Source organism: Pangasianodon hypophthalmus, chromosome 8 (assembly GCF_027358585.1).
Source record: "Pangasianodon hypophthalmus isolate fPanHyp1 chromosome 8, fPanHyp1.pri, whole genome shotgun sequence".
Lineage (NCBI taxonomy): Eukaryota > Metazoa > Chordata > Actinopteri > Siluriformes > Pangasiidae > Pangasianodon > Pangasianodon hypophthalmus.
The window spans coordinates 12,512,217-12,538,682 of record NC_069717.1 but is presented as its reverse complement, the minus strand read 5'-3'; the positions used below and the strand labels follow the sequence as shown (position 1 = coordinate 12,538,682).

At 37.4% G+C, this 26,466-nt stretch overlaps 1 protein-coding gene across 2 annotated transcripts in view; it reads left to right on the top strand.

Annotated features, from left to right (window-relative positions):
• The window catches only part of cpne5a (copine Va), an 83,212-nt gene that overhangs the window by 40,089 nt on the left and 16,657 nt on the right, over window positions 1-26,466 (top strand). For both annotated transcript variants that reach the window (XM_026925985.3, XM_026925184.3), the window contains 7 exons: window positions 6,453-6,516; window positions 11,711-11,814; window positions 12,124-12,228; window positions 16,769-16,810; window positions 17,009-17,084; window positions 23,067-23,120; window positions 24,703-24,764. In XM_026925985.3, the coding sequence (XP_026781786.1) occupies window positions 6,453-6,516; window positions 11,711-11,814; window positions 12,124-12,228; window positions 16,769-16,810; window positions 17,009-17,084; window positions 23,067-23,120; window positions 24,703-24,764 (507 nt within the window). The remainder of the gene's footprint in view (window positions 1-6,452; window positions 6,517-11,710; window positions 11,815-12,123; window positions 12,229-16,768; window positions 16,811-17,008; window positions 17,085-23,066; window positions 23,121-24,702; window positions 24,765-26,466) is intronic.

Genomic DNA, 26,466 nt, shown 5'->3' with positions numbered 1-26,466 from the left:
AATTAAATACACACTTACAATACTGCATGTATGTTTCTAAGCACTGCATTACCATGCTAACCTATGGAAACTGAAAGAACCAGTATCAGGATTATATAAACCAGCACAAGAATAGATCATCAGAATAAAGGACATACATGTAATTTATGTACTGCACAAAGGCTAGTTTTTATTTTTCATCATGGTCCCATATTATGCAAATCCATAAACTGATTCTGATTTAGTGCTTTGGGAATTTTTAGAGATGCCCTCCACAAGTTGACATTTTAAGTATATTTACTTTCATTCCATGAATATCTAATGTGTCTACTTTCTTAAAAACCAGATTATATTCCTAAATTAATTTAAAAAACAAAAACAACAACAACCCTGCAGTACTGAGTTCAAATGCTGATATAAGTGTGTTACTCTTATTGCCACCTCAGCATTAGCTGATCTGCTTAACTTGCAGGCAGTTTGAGGGTAACCTCTATATTGGGTCAAGCCTCATTGTAAATTTAAGTGGGTTTTGTGGTGCAGTTTCATTCAGGCTATTAGATCAGATCTTTGATATGGTAGTGCAGTTGGTTTTAACTAACCCTTGTGAGCGTTAGAGTCACCAGAGAAACTCATGGCCAAGTGGATATATAACAGAATTACAGATATGAATGCTATCACTCACTGCACATGGTTAGCGCCATTATACCCAGGCAGCAGTGGCAGCAAAGGGACCAGAGAATCTGCTTTCATTGCCATGGAGGACTTCACAGTTAAAGGAAGCATTATTGAAAAGTAGCCTTACAACTGACTTTTACATTTCACACATTAATTAATTAATTAATTCATTAATTCTAGTCCCTTGGTTGAGATCTGGTACCAGTGAGCTCAATTTAGCTCTGCTTAAAACTTAAATAGAAATCTAATAAGTGCATTTTTCCACAATAAAAGATGATGCTGAATTTTAATATGTGTAAGGCTCATTTAACAGCAAAGTATTTCAGGATACATTAGATGAGCACTCATTAAGTTCATGGGGTTAATGACAACCACAGTGGTGTCAGTGCTTTTTTTGAATATATTATACAAGGAGTCATAGCACATGCGTTGGTGTTTCTTTTGAGGTTGGATGCAGTTGACTTCTCATGTAGTTCATCCTAAGCCTAAGTAACATTCCTTAGTAATTATTAGATGTAAGTGATAATCTTTTCACACAGGCAATTTAAACTTTGCTAACATTTTAGTTGAAAAATCGACTGAAGGCACCTTCCAGTGTAAGACTAAAATATAAAATGATAATATCTTAGTTTGCTGCTCTCCTATGACCAATGATGGAAATAAGTAAAGCTTAAATCTGTGTTTTAACTTTATGACTTATATATCTGACTCCAATCCATTTAATTAAAGATCTGACTACAACATTACAGGTTAATTTAATGTAACTGATTCCAGAGAATAATCTTTTAGTGCTACTACTGTAATATATCAGTGTTCATATTACATTTAATCTAAAACAACTTCATACTAAGCTTTCATTGTAAAGTGACCATTCCTATGTCAGAGGCTTTTATATATAATATATTTATTAAACAGTTATTCTGTTAGCTCAGAGGATTCTATCGACGTACAAGCCTAGGCCTTTCCTATTTACTTGACAGAGGTTTTTATTGAAACTTGCAAGTATTAGTCTTTTATAGTAACTTGTCAGAGGTCATTTTCAACCGTGTCTAATGTACTAAAACTTCAGTTAGAAAACTACCTCTATAGTAATCATATAAATCATGAACTCTTAATGCACCATACTTTCTTGCAGAAGAACTACTCACTATTTAGTGAGATAGGGATAAAGTAGGGATAAAGTAATAAAAGGGTTTATTATGCAAAACACAAATGCACAATATACAGAAAGTAAAATAGAGAGAATTTACAAAGTCAGTGGCCAGAGTCGCTGGCATAGGATGCAGCTGGTATTGCATCTCTGCCATTGTATGATGAATACCTTTTTATACCCAGAGCCTCTTCGAAATATATTATGACCAGAGTACCAAATGGGAGAGACACGATGTATTTTATGGTAGGATGGACCCCAGCTGGTGTTGTATGTTAATCAGTTCCTGAAAATGAGTCTTTGGAGCAATGGCAAAAGATCTCCTGTGTACACCAGGTGGTCCCAGTATGTATATGTGTGTGTGCGTGTGTGTGTGTGTTTGTGTGCATTTCAACTGATCCAATACAAAAGTCAATTCTTGCAAAATATAAAACTGCATAATGTAAATGTTATTTTCTAAAATTGTATGATACTTATGATGTCATCACATTGCTTATATGAAATATGGTGCAACACTTCCTAGGCTCGGGTAGGGAACGAGGAAGCTGGAGGCGGGCTTGGAACAACTCAAATGGCACTTTATTCTTTATCTTTAACTTTCTCTTTTCAGCAGTTTTATTTAATAAATACACACATATGCACGCACACACACGGCTCTGTGCTGCTTGTCTCTCTCTCTCTCCTGAGGCGCTCGTCTCTCCTTTTTATCCTCACCACAGCTCACTGCAAACATGAACACTCATTAGTCCAATTCCCTGCAGGTGTGCAATCCTTACCACTCACCTTCTCCAGCTCCGCCCTCCATTCACAAACCGGAGCTCGAACACGCCCCCGCTTCCACATAAGGATTTCATTGATACCAAACATACCCTGAGTAATATTTTAGTTAAATGTATTTTAGATTATTTATTCCATGTGGTCTTTGGACCCACATTCCTGATCATTTTACTCTGACCAGTCCAGCATCATCTTACTGCCACAATTTATAAATCTACTACACCAGTCAACAAACCAACAACCTGTCAGGTGACTGTCATCAGCTAGCCTAACAATTTTTTGGTTGTAGATGTTTAGTAGAAAATCTATAAACATTCTATAGACTATCAACTTGTCCTTTTTGCTTTCACTTTATTTGGATGTTCCAGTTTATAGCTCTTGATATATATAGAGTAGATCATCTATAGATTATCAGCCCTTCACATTCAGTTCATGTGATACATTTTATGTTGTTGATAGATAGATAGATACATAGATAGATAGATAGATAGATAGATAGATAGATAAGATCATTTGACATGTTGTTGAGAATTAGGTGAAAGGCTGTTTCATGACAGTCTGTAAATGGTTCATTGAGAGCCTAAAGAGAACTATCAAAATAACATGCAAATTCTGAGAGGACTGAAATCACAACTGAATATGAAACATCAGGTCAACTGAAATACATAACTACTATACATAACGATCGTCAGTGTCTGTGTTGAACATAAACATGATTACGGTTCTAATCCTAAGTCTGCTGATTAGGTTTTCTTAATGCTGTCACTGTGATTAGCCATGTGTCATGTTTATAATAGCTGTTATCCAGCAAATTTCACTAAAACCTTTAATTGTCTTAGTTTCACATGATGAGTCAGATGTCCTCTTTCATTTAATTCTGGTCTGAACTGAATGTTAATGTTTCTGATGGACCAGTGGTCTGTGACTGCACAGCTTATCTAGCTGAAAAATTGATGTTTATTTCAGATCATTCTGGTAGACCCATTGCCTGCCTGAAAACACACGAGTTTCCATGTTCCACTATATGATTCTGCCACTGCTGTTGTTCCTGGCTATAAACATGGTTATCTCTTTTTCCCATTCCCCAATTGTTAGTAGTGGGATATGATGGACATTGGCATACTGATGACCTCAATGGTGGTGTTTGAGTTGAGCTTTTTGCATCACATCCTGAACTGTATGTTCAAATACCAGTTTTCCTCCACCTACCACTTGACGATTTGCACCCTTGTTTAAATACCATCATCCTAATGAGTGAGTGCGCAAACCTCCCAAGGTGTCTCCCTTCCTAAAGTTTCATATAACAATGCTGTTTCCAATAAAGTTATATTATGTTTTTTCCCCAAAGTCACAGTGGAGGACATTATCTGCATGTTGTGGGATATGTCAATACGCAGCCACAAAGCTCTGCTTGACCCTGCATTTTATTGGAATGTTGTTTCATTGCCTAGGAGTTAATGTATTGTGTCCTACTGTAGGACATGCCTGAGCAGAAACCAAATTGCAATCCCAGGATCTGCCCAAAGCTCTGCCAGAATTTAAATGGCTCCTGATGTAGAATGCAAAATTTGCCTCACAAACTGAGTGCAACTTATTAGGCTCAGAAGTGCCTTCATAAATCATGTCCTCATCTCCAATCAGGGCTGCCCATACAAAATTAGATGCTAAAGCATGCCTGGCACAAAAGAAAAAAAAGCTCTATAAATAGTAGTGGTGAATAACAAGCATAATACTGAATCCTATTACTGGACTTTCCTCTCTCCTCACTTTCATGTGTGATCAGTATGTAAAAATATTCTACTCTATGCATTATGACTCTAGCTTGGTTAGCAGGCATTGTTAAAACCTTGATCAGCGTTACTTTTGTTCAGTTGAACATATAATGGCGTGTAGTAGTTCCTCAAAGAAAGAGCTGCACAGATTCTGCACTATTTTAGAGTTTTGTTTCAGCTGTCATTTCTATGCTGATTTTAGCTCTGTCATGATAGATCTGTAGTTCACTTAAACTGACATTTGTTTTCAAGCAATAATGCTACATATATTGACATTTTAAACAATTACCCCCTCACACCAACTCTATTACTTCATACCACACAGTGGATTGTGTGCCGCATTGCTGTTATTTCTGTTTATTTATTTATTTATTTGCTATTTTTTTAGTTGTTCCTGACTCACTGTTTGCATTTTCTCATGAATGGCAACTTCACTGACCTTGACCAACTCATGTCTGTCCACTTAGACGGCACATGAGCTATCAGACAGACAGGAAATTCTGGTCCTCAATTTGCAATTTGAAACTATAAACATTAACTAGTTCAATTTGCCTGTGCGCCTCACTTTATAAACATAAAAAACACTTTCTTTAAGATTGATTTATTTTTCATTTTACACAACACTTGCAACGCCAGTGGGAGTTCTAATGTTTGATCACATGCAAATCAATTGGAAATGGGACATGGGGAGGTGTGAATGTGATTGATTCTGTTTGGCTGTGCTGGGAAGCATTGGGAGCAGAGAGCAGTAAAAGCCACATCAATAATAAACAACCCGATTCACTGGTGGGGGTTGTAACAGGAAATTAGCTGGGGCATTTCGAATGGTTTCATCATCTAAGACATTGGTGTCCCACCAGAATGAAACATTGCATTTACTTTGAATGAATGCAGTATCACAGAAGCTCATTTTTCAACTACTGAGACATTTACATGGTTTATGTTCAGCTACACTAAATGTTAATAACTTTAGGTGATAATTCCAGAATTCAAATTGATTAGCTTATACTAAGGCATGCTTATGTGAAACAAAATATTTAGCTGTATGCGTGTACGTGCTCGTTCATATATTCTTTGACAATGAACATTCAGCAACCTTGGGGTTTGGTGCTGTGATAACTCTCATGATAACTCATTATTATAACAGCTCCTTTTTTTATAGCATATGATTAAAACTTTCTTTGGGTGCAATATTCAGGCCCCTTGGATCTTGAGGAAAACTGGTAATCCTTTATTCACGGTTGGTTATAAACCATACTCTTATAAACCCTTACCTCTTCAAGAGGGTCAAGAGGACTCAGACCTTGCCATGGATGCATTTTTGGACCTTCAGGAACTTGAATTTAGATTTACATTTTATGCATATTTTATGTCTTCTGCAGCACTGCATTAGAGTGTCCAGGGGGAAAAATCTAATTTCAGACTTCTGAACATTCCAAACAAAAACACTTATAGAGAATTTTTTGTATGCAATAAAAGAAAAAAAGGATATTGAACTGCAAAAAAAAAAAAAAAACGTAAAACGTAAAAACATAATTGAGGCTTGGATCTGCAAAGACAGAGACAAGTGAAAACGGCAAAGACTGCAGAAGAGCTGTGGCAATTTCTCCAAGATTCTTGGAACAACCTACTGGCCAATTTCCTTATAAAACTACATGATGGGGTCTGTGTGTGTGTGTGTGTCTGTGTGTGTGTGTGTGTGTGTGTGTGTGTAAAATGTATGGAGTTATTTCTGTGCTTTAAGGCTTATACTTGCCATCCCATCCATTACTTTTGCCAATGTGTTTGTAAGGAGAAAATCAAATCCCCAACAGGGAGACATTTATCATAAATGCTAACTTAATAATAATGTACCTTCAGCTGGGATCTGATATTCTGCTGCAGTATTCCCCTTATTCTTGATTTCCAATAAATGTGGAAATGTGGAAATGTAGAAAATATAAATATATTAACCGTATATTCAATATATTTACTACACTGTATTGCTACAAAAATGTTCACTGTGTTACTGTGTGTTACTGTCTTTACTCATTTCTTCACTTTCTTCTGCTTAAGAATGTGCTGTTGACTGATATGTAGTTAATTTGGCTTGTTTTTAGGGGTATTCCGGGGAAAAAATGTGGCACCATCATTTTAACAGCAGAGGAACTGGGAAACTGCAGGGTAAGTGTGCCATTTATGCAAATACTGTAATAGACTACAACTCTGCATAATTTGTTGTGATGCTCATTAAGCTTTTTTAAAAGTGAAGTTCACACTAGCCAGTTTACATCTTTACTGTAGTACTCAGCTTTCTTATTTTGTAATGAAGATTAACTGAAGCCATTTTCTTCCCCCACTTAAAGGCTCAGAAAAAAACCCCAGAATAGTCATTTAAACACACATACACACACACACACACAGACTAGCTATTGCTATATTAGCTACATTAAAACATTTCTTGCCTATGTACTTTTTTTTTTGTTTTGAAAGATGACAATAAAGATCAACAAAATGATTGCCACAGCATTTTCCAGTTCTGCTTTTGTGCCATAAAGCTTTGCCCAAACTTAATCGGAGTGTTTCTTCAGACCTTGCAGGCTCATTCTTAATATGTCAGCATTCCTCTTTGGTCAGTTCAAGTGCAACTTTTTCTGAAGTTGATTTCAAAGGCTGAACAAGTTTAGAATCTTAAGACATCCTTGGAGACCCACAGAGCTTTAGAGAACTTCTAGTACATTTTTTGTTTTATGACTTGCATCTATCATTTGTGATAAGGATGAGTAAGCAGCTAGAATTACCAGAGAGATCATTCAGTATAATGGCTTGTGCATTTGCATTTCCTATGTATCCATTTACTGTAATTGTAATTGTAAATACTGCTATTTGATTGAGTCACAGTGAACAACACTAGATGGAAGGATAAGCGGCTCATTATCAAAAGATATGAAATTCACATTTCTCACATTTCACATCGAGTTGGTTCTCCAGGAGTCACTTTAGGAAACTCCTGATGTGACTAACATGGGCTTCCACAGAAAGGGATAAATATACTTCAGCTTCAGTGCCTGTGATATACTCCTCACTGTATGCTTCCAGTCCCCTTCCTCTTTTAGGTGGCCAACAGAGGATAGACATAGTGTGTTGTGTCAGACAGCAGGTCTATGGAACAGTCACAAGATCTGCGTGGAGAGAGTGCAGAAGCTTTAGTCTTGCTGGAAACCTTGGCATATTCTGCTTTCAATAACATCATCCCTGACCTACTCTTGGATAAGTAATGCAGCTTAACATATCTCCACCTGTCTGCTGCTGGATTATAGATTTCCTGTCCAACAGGAACCAGTAGGCCAGTTCTCAGACTCGCTCTACCTCAACACCGGTGCTCCAAAAGGTTGCTTGCTTTCTCCCCTGCTCTACTCACTGTACTTCTGAGAGTGACTCCATCAAGCTCATCAAGTTTGCAGATGACACCACCTTCGTGGGACTCATATCAAACAATGATGAGTCTATGAGTCCATATTAGACAGAAGTATCTGACGGCATGGTGTGCAGCTAACAACTTAGAGTTGAACATGCAAAAACTCTGGAGATGATTATTGGTTTCAGAAGGAAGCATACACCATACCTTCCTATAGAAATAAATGACTCAGCAGTCAGCAGAACAGAGTCACACACAGTGTCCCATCATTATCATTTGTGATAAGGATGAGTAAGCAGCTAGAATTACCAGAGAGATTATTCAGTATAATGGCTTATGCATTTCCTCTGTATGGATGCATCTACTTTAATTGTAATTGTAAATACTGCTATTTGATAGAGTCACAGTGAACAACACTAGATGGAAGGATAAGCGGCTCATTATCAAAAGATAACTTCAATACCATCAATACTCCCTCTGTGCTAATAACTTTAGGGATATGAAATTCACATTTCTCACATTTCACATCGAGTTCGTTCTTCAGGTCAAGCTCATCAAGTTTGTAGATGACACTCATCAAGCTCATCAAGCTCATCAAGTTTGCAGATATCAAACAATGATGAGTCTATGAGTCCATATTGGACAGAAGTATGTCATCTGATGGCATGGTGTGCAGCTAACAACTTAGAGTTGAACTTGCAAAAACTCTGGAGATGATTATTGGTTTCAGAAGGAAGCATACACCATACCTTCCTATAGAAATAAATGACTCAGCAGTCAGCAGAACAGAGTCACACACAGTGTACCATCATCCATCATCAAATGGTACAGAATTTCCAACACAATCACCAAGAAGGCCCTGCAATGCCTGCACTTTCTGTGACAGCTAAAGAAATTTAAGCTGTCACAGAAGCTACTGGTCCTATTCTACAGAGCTACAATATAATCAATAGTCACATCCTCCATTTCTGCCTGGTTCAGCTCTGCAACTTCACACTCCTAATGCAAGCTACAGAACATCATCATAAGTGCAGCAAAAATGATTGACTGTCAGCACCCCACCCTCACTGACCCGCACTCATCCAGGGTGAAGAAGAGAGTGGGGAAAATCATGGTAGACTCCACACATCCCAGCCAATTTCTTTTTCAGCATTTATCTTGACAACGGAAACCCAGAATAAGAGCCCTGAAATCCCATACCAGTCAACACCTTCCCCCAGGTTACAAGCTTCCCCAGGTTACAATTCTTCTAAGTAAACACCCTCCCTACATTACTCTGCTCTGACATGCAGCACAAGTCACTTTAATACACCAGTGCAATTCAACTGTAATTGCACTAACACCTGCAGCAACTACACAGTAACACTAATTATAGTAATAATTATATTACACTCCTACATTCTGCTGTATCAGCAGTATCCACATATCACATTAAACTTTTGTACTGTCTTCCTGTACAGATATATTGCATTGGATTGGATTGGACTGTACTGTATTGTATCGTATCACATTGTATTGTATTGTAATATATTATTTTGTAATCTGTGGCCAATGTGCTGTCCTGTATGTGTGACAGTGCACCAAAAAGAATTCCTTGTACACCCTGTAACTTGGCGAATAAAAACATACTGATTCTAATTCTAATAACAGACACGGACTTTGGATATGGACTCTATCTCATTTTTATATCATAGTTAAAGATACGGTGATGGTGGGAAACAGGAGACACGAATAGAGACATTGAGGACAATTGGTGGTTGTGCTCGCACAGCCACAGGAGCCCATGGACTAAAGGGAACTTGGAAGACTTACTGATAAACAGGGAGATGTGCTCAGAGTGCAGAGCACTTGTGACTGGTCAGGTGACGTGGCTTGGAGCGCATGGGCTGGCTGAGAATTCTGGGAAATTTTTGTGCTAGTTTGCTGAGGATTTGGGGAATAGGATTTGGAGAACTGCTTCAAAACAAAAACAGACAGAGACTTGACAAAGGTCAAGATAAGATTACTAAGGACATGTTCATTGGTCCCCTGTAATTTAGGTAAGGCCTAGGCTTAATCTGTGGCTTAGTCATGTCCATAGCATTCCAGCATATCCAAATTGTCTGTGATCACACTGGAAAAGAGAAAGAAACCCAGATTGTCTCTGACCAAATAACAAGCAGAGAGATTTTCAGTCTTAGATTGTTCTAGAAAATAAGTTCAATTTCTCCCTGTTGTCTCATTAAATTTACTGCCACACCAGTGTTATGACATTCAATAAAACTCTGCAGCTGGGAGAACATTATAGTCCACCAGGGATCAGTAAGACACAGATTCAGAGCACTCTAAAACACACAGACTTTTGTAAGCTTTCTGCTTAGACCATATGGTTGTTAAGACAAAAAAGGTGGTTTTATTATGCAGAGTTTTTTGCTCTCGGTGTGCCAAAATATATTCCTTTTTCCTCCCAGACTGAATGCGTGCTATGTTTAGCGAAAGCTGACATAGATAATGGAGACAGTTTGCATTAGAATGCTTGGTCTCACCGGTTTAAGGCATAATTCATTTCACAGTGTCAGAACAAATCTCCTTCCTCCCAGTCTTAAAGCTTTAACATCAGGTGTAGACTCTTTGGGGTATAATGCACATATTCAGGCAATTCTTGCCAGTATTCATCTGAGTCTTCACTATTACAGTATAACTAATGATGATGACCTTTTCTTTGCTAATTGTATTCCTATAGTCAGAGGAAGTACAGATGGCAGGACTGGGCAGGTATATGTTAGTGTGGTGGAGCAAAGCTCAGCATTATGCATGATGGGGAAAATGGTATTTGAATGATTTTAGTGATAGTTTTGTTTCTAGATTTATGGTGTGGTACAATCGAAGACCCCAGCTGAGGCAACACTGCACCACTCTTCTAACACCGAGTGTAATTTCAATGTTCAAATATTACACTTTAGTTATATAATTGTGTTTGCATACCAAAATTAAATTTCTTTCACTACAACCCCCACCTTTCCCATATACATGTAATGAACACCCATGGTTCATTGAAATTACAGTTCATATTTAACAAATGAAACTTTCTCCCTATTTTATTGTCACTCCCAGTGTATACACATACACAAACAAAACACACACTCTGTCAAGTGCAGTCTCAAACCTCTGGCAATCTCAAAGGCATTATATGGCAGCTACACTCTGCTAAGAGAGTAGCATCTGCCAGAATGCTAGTTATCTTGCCTAGTGAAGTGTGCTGGATTATAACGGTCTCTTTAACACCCGTGAAACTGTCATTTATCTCAGACCCTTGGCAGGCTGCTCTATCGCTCCTTTTTTTTTATCTCCTTGCCTTTTTTAAATGCTTCTTCTCACTCATTGATTTCCCTCTATCCTTCTATCTCTCTCCTCCTCATCCTTCTCAATTCTTCTGCTCCAGACCTCAATCTAATCATATGCTTTAATAGCATTTCCAGTGTATGGAAAGGTTTGGCAGTTAAATTGACTCATTGCATTTTCATTGTGCCAGTGATGAGAATAAAAATTGTAAATAGCTTATAAATTGTAGGAATTGCCGTATCTTCTGTGCTAATGCATTATTGCTGTTAAAAAGATCCTCCAGTACACATACTCCAGGACATATACTGTGATATTCACAGTCACACCCACTCCATTGACATTAAGACACACTGTTTGGTTTTTCTCATCCATTTGGCCTTCTGCACATAAACATATGTTAGGAACAGATTTAAAAAAAAAAAAAAATCATTATCTTGTTTCCTTATGCTGTAGCTGGAAACCCTGAATATTATTTTATGTGAAGCTAAGGAAGAAATTTTCATGCACAAGGTCTGGTTTTAATTTGATAATCTTGTTTCTCTCTACACAAGCTGATTCTCTGTAGCAAAGCAAGCATGCTATAACTATAATCCGATTGGATTTACAACCTCTCGCTTTCTCTTTCTCAACTTCCCCCAGGACTGTGTCACTATGCAATTCTGTGCCAATAAGCTGGACAAGAAAGACTTCTTTGGTCGCTCAGATCCTTTCATGGTGTTCTACCGGAGTAATGAGGATGGAACGTGAGTTAGTCAGTTCACGTACACTCCGAGTTCTAACACATGTCAGTGTGCTGAAGAGCTAAGTGAGTGTTTTTGAATACGTTATTCACATCAAAAGAACAATAAGTCCTTTACAATGTACAGAAGATTCTTCCTAAAATGTGCCAAGACTAAATTTGCAATCCAGTTCGTCTCTGCAGTATCATAGCATGGTCAAAAGCCAGTTTTTATTCAATGACTGAGTTCATTAATGTGAATGGATATACATCCAGTATAACTAGACCGTTAACAGGAGCTGTTAGCTCATCTTTGTTTTTATTCTGTATTCAGGTTTACTATCTGTCATAAGACTGAGGTGATGAAAAACACACTCAACCCTGTGTGGAAACCTTTCAGCATTCCTGTGAGAGCCCTCTGCAACGGAGACTATGATAGGTATGCACACACAGTGCCATTCAACAGCAGGATTATTTCCTTCCATCAATAGCCTGGTATGTATAATTTCGGTAGTATGATGATCCTCATATGCCTGTGCCCCAGGCAGTAATGATTTGCGAGTGTTATTATATCCAGAAGTGTAAAGGGGAGGTATTATGCGGCTTCCTGCAGAGAAAAGCTGGTCTCTTTTGATTGATTGTTACAAATAACAGTCATGCTCTTGATGTACCTCTGACTAACTGCACCAGCTGCATCTGCCATTATATCTGAGAGAGACATTGGAAAGGGATTCAGAAAAAAAATAAAGCCGGAATGTGTTTGTTTGGATTTAGGTAAACCTGACACTCACTCTGACAGCTGTGTGTTGTCCGATACTGTCAGAGACACCTGCCTCATAATCCCTACCTGGCTTTCCATTCCATTTCTGTCTTTGTGTACATGCTAATCCACGCACCTACTTCCTGCACTTCTGGTATGCTGTGAGGATTCTTATATACTGTACACAAACTATTTCTAAAAATTGACAGACGATCAGCGGCAAAAAGTTTTCATACCCCTCACACCAGAGTGGATCTGAGCACAGCTCCTTTATCGGCTCCTGATGAAAATCACACTGAAAATTTGACATGTAACTCTAATCTGATAATTATTGTCAATAATTTGACATCAGTAACTCTAAACACCTCATGGAGCAAAGAGTGTCAGAGGTCAAGGCAGGACATTGCAGGCACATATCGGTATACATTATTGATTTAGATTCATTACTGCCCAGCAGTCATTTTAACCAAACGAGACTACTGATCACTATAAAGACTAATGATGTATGAAAAAATCTATAACAATAATGATTATGATTAAACCCCTACAAGAATCAATAATAAATGATTGAGTAAATGAAGAGTTATGTCACAAATAATATTGAACTAATAAATGAATAAATTACAACATTAATATTACTACAGCACTACAGCATCTTCTTTTGTAATCTATGAGAGTAGAAGAGTACAAGCACCACACAAAAGCAGTTACTGTACTATGTAATATAGCAAAAAAAAAGAAAAAGAAAAAGAAAATCAATCAAAAGAAAATCTAAAAGGCTGTCCGCCAAAAATTACAAAGACATAATCAGTTAATTCATACACCTTAATCCATAGTGTGTGTGTCTGTGGGGGAGGGGTGGGTTTATACATGCTGACAGTGCTATCATTCCTGGCTAATTTTGCTCCCTTGGTCCCTGGCCATGGACGGTTGTGTCATTGTTGGGATACCTGCACAATAGGGTGAATAATTTTCAGTTGTGCCGCTCTGGTAGCTCTACCTAAATGATCTGAAGCAGAAACCCCTGAACATGTGTGGAGGTTGATGAGGATGAAAGATGACTGCTAACAATAACACGGTTGTTAGTCCAACAGAGACAAATAAACCATGTTGCTACACTAATGTTGGATATGGGCCAAAAACAAACTACAGCTTATAGTATTATTACGGCATCTAGATTTATGTTGAAGTGTAGTCATCTGGCTTTTGTTACTTCCAAGTAAAGTATCAACCTGTGAAGCATTCTCAGAAAGAGAAAAATGTATAGACATCATCGATAACCCATGTGATGTACATTCAGATATCAACCCACATACTCTATCACATATCTGTCATGTAAACTAATTTCATGTAGAAATGATTGTATCTGCAATTCTGGACAGAACACAAGGATGCTGTGATGACATAAATAGTCAGGGTGATCAATATCAGAATGAAGATTTGTGCCATGATTATATATTGGCTGAATTTAGTGTATCTAGATAATGAAAATTTGAATGTCTACATTTGAATGTCTACCTTTCTATACTGTCTGTCCTACAGTAGCAGATGGAATTGTTGGTGTAGGAGTTACTCACAAGCTCTCCAGGGTTCCATTTGTAATTGTGTCAAGATTTAGTACACGCTGGACCTGCAAATGTGTATGTTTATAACCCCAGATTACATCTGATCCCTGTAAAATTCCCATTATCACAAAAACCCACATGAATGAAATAGTAGAACATAGGCATTAACTCAAAGTCAAGATAGTGCTGTCACACACACACACACACACTCACACAAACAAGAATATATTACAGCTATAAATCAAACAGCCACTGCCATAAAACGGCTAGAAATGTGTTAAAATGCAGAAAAGTGCAGCAGCAACTGTCACCAATTGTAAACAGCAGCATAACACAGTGCTATAAAGCAGTATCAAACAAAGTCTAGTAGAATGCTGTATTAATTTACATATTTTATATTTAATATTTTTTTCTAACCACTATCAACCGCTTTCAGAGGGCTTTAGGAGTTTCCAAACACTTACACTTACTGCTCAAACTTCAAATGAAAAACCTCTTAGATGAAACATGAAAGTAGAGTCATTTAGCAGAGAGACAGCCATAACTATTTAGTCTATATTTTCAGAAGGTTTTATAACTAATCAATGCAATCTAAGTTAAATTTGTCTTAGGGCATACAATGTACTATTAATTTTCAGAAGATTTCAAAAGCTCCCCTTCACCATGAATGACTTTATATTACTTTCATAGATACTATCTTGTTTTAGATTCAGCCCTTTGACTCACTGAGGCTGAAGGAGTGTGATGCTACAGAGGACTGAACTCTCTGAATCTTGTGTTGTCAGTTGATCAGTGGCTGGTTGGTTGGATTTTGGATTTGGTCTCGGTTCTTTGTCGCTGGTGGCAGAACCAACTTCTATCTTATCTTAATTCTTCTTCCATTATAGCTTTTTTCCTGAGTTGACTCTTGACGTTTTCAGATCTTGGGCTGACTTAGCTGCAGAAATTTTTTTTATAAAACCCACTTCTACAAATGAACAGATAATCTGCATGTCATAGAGAGGAATTTTTTTTATTCACCAGACAAAAGTTATAGCAGGAAACCCTTGCACCTTTCCAACACACCTGGCAGGCAACAAAATTTGAACATTTTTTAGGGTTGGTTAGTTTTTTTGGTTTATTTATTGATGTTTATATTAAAGTAAAATTATGGTTGGATGTAGATAATATTATTAAGTGGATGGGTGTCTGTCTCACAACTCCAGGTTCCCCAGTTCGAACCTGAGCTCAGTTTACTGTCTGTATGACATGTTTCTGTGCATGTTCTCCCCGTGTCCACTTTTCTCCAGTTTTGTCCCACCTTGCTAAAACATGCTGTTATGCAGATTGGCTATGCTGAATTGTCCCTAGGTATGAATGTGTGTGTCCTGTGTCCTGTGATGGATTAGCATCCCATCCAGGGTGTATTCCTGTTTCACATCCAGAGATCCTGGAATAGACTTTGGATTCACCTTGACCCACCATTTCACCAAATTTCAGGTTTCTAATTTTTGTTAATTGTCAGATTTCATGCTTAGGTCAGGACTGGTACTCTTAAGAGCTCTCATACAATTGATTTTATTGGTTTATTCTGTGCACTGATGCTGAAGTGTCTCCCAGCAAGACATTGACAGAGTAGTTAACCCTGTCAGTCTGTCTAATTACTGATTGACAGTTAATTTAGTCTAATTAAATTAATGTCTGCAGTATACAGCATAGTATTTTGATGCTTATAGGGTTTCTTACTGAGGCACTGTGTACTTCCTTAAGCCTCTGAGTTATGTTAAATGCTCTGTTCATGGAGGAATCCATTATACTGGTGGTTTGAGGCATATTTTAGCACAGCTAGTCATGGAGACTTTGATATAATCTTGCATCCAATAAAACCTATGATGTTCCTGTTAATCTCAGGTGTCAAGTTTCTCTGGAAAATATAGACAACCCACCACACGATTTTCCCAGTTCAGGCTGCTAACATCTCACTTCAGAAATGCTCTGTTAATTCTCAAATATTGCTGACTCTCCTCACACATGCTGAGGTTATTTTGAGCTACTTCTTCGAAAAAAATTCAACATGCCATGACAGACAGAACGCAGCATCATTTCTCTCTGCACTGTTTTCTGTGTTGTTCTGCATTTTGTGAGCATTAGAAAGTAAATGTGATCACGTTCTTGCAAATCACGGTGTGCTTGGTTTGTTTGATGCTTAACGGCATGTGTTTGATTATTATCTATTTGTGGTAACAAGGTTACAAATCAAGAGTGCCTCTGTATAATTGGCAAAATTTGTGCTCCATGAAAAAATGAGATTTTAATTATTCAAAGTATAATAATAATAATAAATGATGAAATGTAATTAAACCATGTTTCATGCCAGGCACTGATTCCTGCTCATTGCTGTGCAATTCTGAACATTCTATCTAATGGGATATGATTGGCTGGTTTTAGGGCAAGATTAGATTTGCACACTGCCATGTTTGTGAGATTAGTATCTATGACATTGTCTATTACTATTTAGTATGGTTATTTGGTTTTGTATGCAGCCTGATACACCCTCGCTATGTTTTTTTTTTTTTAGTTTTATAAGTGACTGGAAAGCAGCTAATGACACAAATACATGATTTTTTCATGCTCTGTAATTATGTTTCCTGAAAACCATGTTGTATATCTTGCAGGTCAATTAAGGTGGAAATATATGATTGGGACAGGGATGGCAGGTAGGTCTCTCTCTCTCTCTCTCTCTCTCTCTCTCTCACACACACACACACACACAATTACTATGTTCATGTTCACTTCTCACCAGGCTCCTGAATATTTTTATTTGAATGTCTGAAACTGAGAATGAATGAATGAATGAAATAAAAATACCCATTTATATATAAAACTGTTATACTCTTTTGTTTCTTGGCTTTCAGCCATGACTTCATTGGAGAATTTACCACTAGCTACCGGGAGCTGTCACGGGGCCAGAGTCAGTTCAATGTTTATGAGGTCAGTAGAATTATGAATTATTCACTATTCAATGGTATTATTAAATCTTCTGATAAAGGAAAGTCAAGTGCTGCTCAACTACCATGAAAAACCCTCATGTGCCCCGCTGTCATCCTTAACTCACTGGAAAACACAGATGTCCTGCCCAGCCTCATTTAAAGGGGTATTTCCAGGATTATCACCCAGGGCATCCTCATCCTGAGGAAATATTTTCATTTTAACTTGTATAAGCAATATTTTCAAGCATCCAAGATTAACCCAGATTCAAAACTTAAATTATTTTAACATACACACACACACACACACTTTTTAAATTATTATTTTTAAATAAATTAAAAGCTGTTGTTTTGTTTACAAGAATCTGTTTTCCGACCATATGTCCTCACAAGGTCAAAACTGTCAAATATTCATATCGTTGTGCACACACACAAACACACACACACACACACACACACACACACACACACATACACACGCACACAAACTACCCTTCTGACTGATCTTGGCTCTGGATCTGGCCACTGCTACTCTAGTGAAAATTCATATTTTGAACATTTCTTCCCTTTAATTCTTAATTAGATTAAAGGTGCAACAGTTGATTTCTTTTACTTCTTACTTACAAATAACCTGGAAAATATGTAGAACAGAATAAAAAATAATTGTTTAATCAATGGCCTGAGCACAAATGTATTATGTGGCAGCTGTTCCTAGACAGGTATGTAATTGCAGTTTGTATAGCTTTGAATTGTTTGAATGATCCATAATGAATAAAGTAGATAAGTTTCTTTTACATAGAAAAACCATCCCCTTCACCACCCTCATGAGTCAGTATGAGCTGAATTTTGCATGTTTATAGTGTTAAACCTTGGCATTCAAGCAGCTTAATGGCTGAATGCACTTGAAAGTAATGTCATGACATGACATAATTGAACTCTACAAGCCAGGTTCTGGGGGTGGAGCTTTGTGTATGTGGTGGGAATGGGAGTGGATTCACGGAGTTAAAAAAAAAAATTCAAATGTCTTTGAATCCACCTTTTAACCATTAATCATTAGAGACCCAATCCTGGGAAATTTGGACTAATATTGACTAACACACCTTTAAAAACTGTACTACAGACAATTTGTACTGTTTATTGTCAGAATGAATAATAATTTTTCAGGGCTGGGCTGGTGTGTAATTAAAGCAGGTTTCACTCAGCCTGCTATGCAGAGGCTAGTGTGTGATATTACCTGCTCTTCCTCTAACAGCCCTATTTCACTGACTCATTAGAGAGTGTGTCACTGTGGATTAAGTGGTGAAGGAGGGCCATGTCACAGTCATGTCTCAGTGGCTGAAGGAACATCGATGGAAATGATGTGATGTGTGTGTGTGTGTAAAAGGAGTTAAGTGAACCAGCTCTACTGTATCACTGACATGACGGAAAAATTGTATTAGATGGCCTTTGTAAGGGCAAGTTTGCGTACAACCCCATACAAAAACATGGACTGTACAATGAAAGGTTAGTTTTAGTTTATGGAGTGTGGGAACTTTTTTCATTATCTCTTAATACACTATGATTTATACACTGAGGTTCTGATGTACTGTACCTAAATAATGAGCACTTATTTGTGTGTGCAGTAGGATAAATTGCAAATCATTAACAAAGAACAATTGTGTGAATTATATCACATGCAATTTTGGGGGGGTCGGAAACACTCTCTGGGTTTGAGTTCTGATGCACCTTGTCTTGACTGTCGGCGAGAGTAGCTGGTTGCAGTCAGATGAAAAGACAACTGTTCAGCTGGACAGGAGCGAATAAAAAAAGAATTTTTAAAAATCTGTGCATATATTTATGGATGCACTTTAATATGAAGTGCAAAAATATTCATCAGAAAGAAATTGCGACCAATAGTACTTGTAATATACAATATACAAGTACTTCGTATTTTAATAAGCTACATACTTATCTTCCATTTTTTATTGATTTTATTGATTTAATTTAAACGATTACATATGAAGAGACTGTAAATTTATTAGCACACAGGCTGTTTATCACATATGGGTTAAAAGCTACAGGCATTTATTAGAGATAATAGAAGGCCCGAATAAAAAATCTCTAAAGCCTCCACTAATAGTAATAAAAAAAAACTGTAGTACCGAAGAGAAGAGGACAAGAAAGGGCATTTCATTTTGAAATGCTGGAACACAAGGGGGATCTTAAAACATTCTGAGCTATGTATGTTTTTATTTGGCATGATCCCGCTGTGTAGGAAGCAGAAATTGCAGTTTAAAAGCTAAATGGAAAACCACATGTCAAAAAGCTCAGGACTAAAGAGGAATTGCAAGTTCAGTGCCAAAGATAAGTTAATGAAATGAAGTTCTTATTAAATAAAGACTCTCACGTCAGACTATGTAACTGCTGTAAAGGGCATTAATACAGTGTACAAACAGTTGAGTACAAACTAAAATTAAAAGAGGGATAGATGGTGCAGCGGGTAGTGTTCCCTGCTGTGATCCTGAGCTTGGGATACTATGTTTTGTATGTTCTCCCTGTGTGCGTGTGGGTTTTCTGTGAGTTCCTCCTCTCTTCCACATACTGCTGGTAGGTGGACTGGATATGCTATATTACCTGGTGTTCCTGGGATAGGCTCCAGATTCACTATAACCCTGTAACACTGTAAAAGTGCTTACTGAAGATGGATAGATGTAAAAGATGGCTGTGTACAGAATAAAGCAATTACTTCGTCTAAAAAAGTGCAATTAAACTGTGTTAACTGTATTGCTGTTGACTGCAGCTTTGGAAAATGTCCTGTTTAACGTGCTGAATTTCTTTGTTAGGAAAGGATGCATGTGTTCCTGATGTATGAACTGTGACCAGGGTTGGCAAATCTGCATGACAAAAAAAATCTTAATTGACAAGCAGTATTGAAAGCCAGTATTAAAAATAGTTCTTTCTGCAAGGTCCTGAAGTGATCTCATATTATTGTCATTTTGTCATAAATGCAACCAGTCATTTCAGTAACTCAGAGCTAGGTCAATATATAACAGAACACACATTTGGTTAATCTGACCACAAATTGCTGGGTTATGTGTTGAACCCAACATGCTGAGTTTCTTTTAGTAACCCAAAGATTCATTATAACCGAACAATGGGTTGTTTTTAGACTTATTTCTGGTTTGTTCAGCCTGTTCATGATTATTTATGACCCAGATAGGGGATTTGAATACATTTTAATTAGAAAACAAATTAAAAAGTCATTGGAAGCAATGATTTTAATATATATATATATATATATATATATATATATATATATATATATATATATATATATATATATAAATATAATGACTAAAGCAAGACCAAAGGAAAAAATTCTCTTGGTGGCTTGACTTGTTATTCAATTCAGTCATGAAGATGTTTTGCGTCTCTATGCTTATGGGCAAGTAGAGGAATCATTTGTGTTCCGCAGAAATTGAAAAAGTGGAAATATGCATCCTTCAGATCTATGGGTACAAACAAGTCATTTTCGTTCACCACTCACTTCACATCTGGTATGCATTGCATATGGAACGGCACTCATTTAAAAAAATAAATATAAGTCTCTTATATCTAAAATACTATTTCTAAAGTACTATTTCTATTGCCTTTTTTTTCAAGTAGCAATTGCATTTTCACAGTCAGTATGGCCAACAGGCTTGGGTCTAGAACCTTTGTGTGTTTGAGGTTTGCTGATAGTGAAAACTGTAAATGATACCCTGTGGACAACACCTAAGTGCAATCTGTTGCGTCACATGTTTTGCTCGTCTCTCACGCAGAAGGAGGCAATCATTTAATGCCTCTCAGGCCTGTGCGCCAAAGACCTGTCTAGGTACCAACGACAGCTGGTGCAGAATGTTTTTACTGAGCTCCAACAATGGCATTTGAACCAACCACACTTGTGTCCTCTACTGTGTTAACAGCCACAGTGATTTGTTGCTATTGCTGTGGCTCCCATGGCTTGATGCTGGGATTATTTCCTTCAGGGCCAGTAGCAAGTGTACCACTGTGTTGTAAATGCAGCTTATATTTACCCATATATTACATGCTTTACAAATCAGAATTCAGGGTACACGCAGTGCAGCTTTTCATTCTAAACTTTATGAGCCTGTACTACTAATGAAGTGGTGGGGCTTTCTCCTGGAAACACTGATCTCAAGCCTAGAGTTTCTGCATCTGTTATTGCAGCCAGTATGCCTGCCCTTTTATCAAGCAACAGCTTGTACTTTTAAATGCGCTTAGAGCTCATCAATGAAATCAGTACATAAGGGAATAGCTCAGCCACTTCCATTTGTAACCTACTACAGATATACTATGAAATGGATTAGGCACTTGTCCAGCCTTTAGCACATTCATTGCCGCTGCTGAGCTCTGCTCTTGGTTTTCCCTGCAATCTTCAGTCTGCTCCGATGTCTAGCTATCAGGGCCTCAAGTTTAGAGTATGAGATGCACTGATAGCACATCAGGGGCTGTCTTTGTATGTGAGGAGGCTGTACTAGGCTCCCTTGAGCTCTGTATTTCGATGCACTGTGGCATTCCTGCTAAGAGCTCTTGCATTTGGCTCCACTGCTAGCTCCTCTAATCCTAGAAAGACACTCTCTTCTCTTCAGTGGAACTGTTCAGTGGTGTCTTCTGCCTGCTTTTGTTCCTTCCGCTGCAAGGCAGCTGTGGAACTTACATTATTCTTCCTGGAGGGCTCTGCACCTGTATCTGCTGTTCTCTCCACTCTTCACTGAGGCCATGTAGCGCCAGAGGAAGGTGATGAAGTCAGGCAAAAAACCTCTAACCATCACTGTGCCAGGACAAGTGACAATCAAGCTAGTCAGGCCTGTGTGGCCTCGAGCATATCTAGTATGTAAAGCAAGCTCCCTGAAAAGTAAATTGAAACTGAAACTCAAGTATAAGACCAGCTAAAGGCTGAATGATGGGTTGAAAACCTGTTCAAAATATGATATGAATAAATAAATAAGAGTGTAGACATGAGTGTGTATTATGTTAATAAGGCATGTGACAGTGAAAACATCTAAGGCTCAGTTTAAAGAGATGCAAATGTGCAGTGAATATCTAATAAACAAATTTCACCCAAGGAATATTACATTATTATTTTGAGACACATTCAGATTATTTTACTATGGCATAATTTAGTTTCTCATTATTAAGAACTAGTAAATGGTCTTCAAATAACAGAAATGGCCTTTCTACAAATTTAAAAATATGTTTAAAAATGTTAATTTGCCCACACAAATGCAGTTACCAAGACTTTCAGGCTTAGTAAAAAGTTGAATTTGAAACGCCTCTGAATGCATCATTAGGCAGCTACACAAAATAGAGATATGCTACTTCAAAGATGAAAGATGAAAGATGCAACTGTAGACCCTGCTAGTAACTAAACGTGCTCATTTTTTTTGCAGGTGTTATCAAGTTTGTTCATATTCTTACAAGAGCAAACATTTAATAAATGAGGGCCTGAGAGAGAAAAATACTGAAGAAGAACAAAGAGAGCACAGAAACTATTACAAACTAGAGAACTGGTGCCTTTATTTCAGCTTATCTGAAAGCAAACAGAAGAGAGACATTTGGAAGGAAGCAGGAAGTAACACTGAGGGCTGAGAATATCAGAATTTGTGTTTTGGACAGTTCATAAGGATGGGAAAAACAGACAGTATGTGTAGTAGGTGTAAGACGTGAAAGCAGGTGTAATGAAGCGTGACAGTCCCAGCAGGACCAGAGAGATCAGATCAACACCTCAGCTCTGCCAAGTCTTACAGCTGCAAGTTTCTTTCAGTACAGATTTCTCTCTACTGAGCTTTCTGTTTTCATGCTCTTTTTTTCAGAAATATAATTTGTTAATCTCTTGTTAAAGATGACAGCTCTGAAAAGATTTTCTGAAAAGATGTTTTTCAAACATCCATTACTCTTTTCAACTTGTCTAAAATGTCACTGAAGAGTAATTTTGGGATTTCAGGTGGTGAATGCCAAAAAGAAAACAAAGAAAAGAAGATACATCAACTCTGGAACAGTGAGTCTGGCTTGCATATGGTTAAATATTCTTGTCTTTATCTTTACATTAAAAGTATACATTTATTTTGGTAGCTGTTGATTCTTGTTGTAATATTGATCTCTAATCCCAAGACCAACATCATTAAATGGATCCAGTATTTCTAGTCAGTAGAGTGAAATAAATATGACACATATAGAATAAACTACATTAGTTTATGGTCACTGTCAGCGTTGGTCTGCATCAGTTTGTGATTAGTGTTACATTGCATGGAAACCTAACTGACTAGGCAAAAATGTAATAGGTAATGTAATATAATACCAAATGCCCTGCTAGCTAGTTAATTGCATTAATACAAACAAAGTAAAACAAATGAGTATGATTATTAACAAATTTTCTAATGTAGCACATCAACCAAAATACAGCAAGTTTTTGGCAAGGTTTTAGCTATGAGATTTGGTATTCTCTCTTGTAATCACATGTAAATGGTATTGGAGTCTAGATAGCATCTTCAGTTCTTTTGTTAGGTTAAAACACACAGTGATTTCATGTATTAAGCAGGAGATTTATATGGTGGCTTTGTGTTAGTTTTGTCCGAGTTTTGACATACCTGCATGTTCCTGATGTAGAAAAGGTCATCTGTCATCATGAAAGCTAATTAATTCACCTACTGAAAAAGAGTCTACTGTCAACCAGACTGTGCCAGCCAGTGTGTGTAGTGCAGCAGGGTTTGGGATTCGGAATCAGTAGCATGAGCTATATGTACAGGTCATACAGATCTAAGCTGTGTCGCACCACCGTGAAGTGCATTAAGTTTAAAGATAGACATGAACTTTTCTTTTAAGAAAGTCAATAGTATTTTTTCTTTCTTTCTTTCTTTTTTGGTTAAACCCACTTTTCTGTCAGGCAACAACAAATAAAAAAACTAGTAGCCTGGATGTAAATTCGGCTTGTTCCGGGTGCTTGTTCTGAGTTAATGATTTGTCTACCTCTTTACTTTGGGTAACACGTCTCTTGTTTACTTTGCACTAGTGAGGCTGCTGATCCAGCTAGAATTCCTGCACTGATCTGAAAGAGGGAAAACCACTGTATAATTAAACACATGAATACTCCATCATATGGCTTTACAGTAGCATAGTGATATTGGGTCTTCCTCTGTAATCATGACAATACTAATTAGAGGCACACAATATGGATAAAAATCCAACTTTACAATTTGTTGGTAGAGACTGAGACGCCTTAAAATACACCAGGGAACCCATAATGTGACATGGTGTGACAGATTATTTTGAGCAAAATTGTTTGCTTTCAGAAGGCGAATGCCAGGATTTTGCCAGGACGTGTTGTTTGAGATTGGTTAGGATTCTCAAAACACAGAAAATATTTTTGTTAGCTGTGCTAGGAGTTTCATTTAACCATTTCAGCCTTCTGTAAAAATGATATATTGTGCAGCTCTTATACTAACGAGCAGCAATGTACTGCTGTGATAGTTAGAGGTGTCTGTGTGTTTACAGATTGATGGCATGTTATGAAGCAGGTGTGCCGTGTGGAGCATATGGTATCCATGCGTATTGTAAATGTTCTGATTTGTCTAATTCCCAAGGTGACGTTGCTTTCGTTCTCCGTTGAGGCGGAACACACTTTCCTAGATTACATCAAAGCAGGGTGAGTACAAATGGTTACATGAACAAACATGCACACACTAAGGAAAAAACAAAAATCCCTAGTTTTGTCTTCTTACAGGTTTGAGCATTTTAAAGACTACCCTTTAATGGTGGAATAAAATGGTGTGGAAAAATCATCCAAACAAAGAAACTGTAAAAGGACCCAAACCATTTGCTTCTAATTTTATACAACAGTTCAATAACAGACGGTCGCTGACATAGCTGACACTGTGTGGATATCACTGATACGGAGCAGATGCATTGCAAATCCAGACAGAGCTGTTACTATCAGTACAGTTATCATCATTCTGTGGTGCCAGGTCTTCTTTATCTTGCCCTGATGAAAAGATGAAAAGACTTTCAAAATTGAGGCCTTGATTGCAGGAAAACACTAATCTGTTTGTTCCATGCCTGATAACACACTAGTGTGCTCTGAAATTGATATCATTTGCTATGCTGCTTTTTTCTACCCACCTTCACCTTCCTACAGCTCAGCATTTTGTAGAAAATCATTTTCTACTACTCATTAACAAGACACCACATTGAAATGCAATTTAGTCGTTTTTGGTTTCACATGGTCTAGCTTCACCTCTGCCTTCTGAATAGATAATAAGCAAGCATAATCAAATTTTATTATTTATAATAAGCAGGATTTTAACAAGAGCCAGAAATTTTTACACCTGGCAATGGTATTGCACTGCAAGAATTATACCTTAGCAAGTGAAATATCTTCAATATGGGCAAATATATCTAATATTTCTTATTATGAGATCATTATAAATCAAATGTAAGATTACTCAGCCTGTTTTTAGATACTGTTACTCATATCAAGCTTTAAAATTTCTTGTTCTATTGGTAGATAATTTTGCTTCTTTCTAGAAATAAATACTTAAAATGAAAAAAATTATCTGCCCATAAATCAAAACTATATTTGCTTTATTATAATCTTATAATAGGAAATACTAGATAAGGTTGACTATATTAACTATATTCATTTTTCATAGTGTGTGTAATAAAGACAAAAGATAACGAATACACAATCACACACAAATTAAATACCCACCTTATCTAAATTTGTATGTGGGTGATAACTGGCCTCACATTACTGTAGTTGATAACAGCTCTAATGTGCCCTAATGGTTCTGCTATCTCAGTGCTGCATGTATATCCTTATTGATCAACAGTTGGCCTGATTTCTAACCCATGCCTAGGGGTGTTTCACAGTTATACCTTGCCTAATGACAGAATTCTGCTCTCACTGTGTCAGTCAATCTTAAAATGGGGTGGGAGAGGGAGTTATAGGGAATGTGTGACTGCACGGAAGAGATTTGACTATGAGGCATATGACTGAACTTTCAGGCTCAAACGATCCATGGCGGACTGATGTCACCCATGTGCATTGTTTGAACATGATCTAATCCACTAGTAAACCACTTCCTGTCCTACATCCCACTTTTTTATTCCCATGATCTTTACTGTTTGTGCTAAAAATGCTGTTGAATTTCTTTCTATGGTGGGTTTTACCCACTCCAGTGCTAAAGATCTATTTGTGAAAAGAATTCTCATTCTACCAGTTCGCAGAGTAAAGTGAAAACGGAGGTGATTACAATGTAGGGCAAAATGGCTCAGAAAAGATGTATATGGAAGTTGTGTACTGTGATCTGTACTCATAATTCATAACCATCCTAACCCATTCAGAAAGC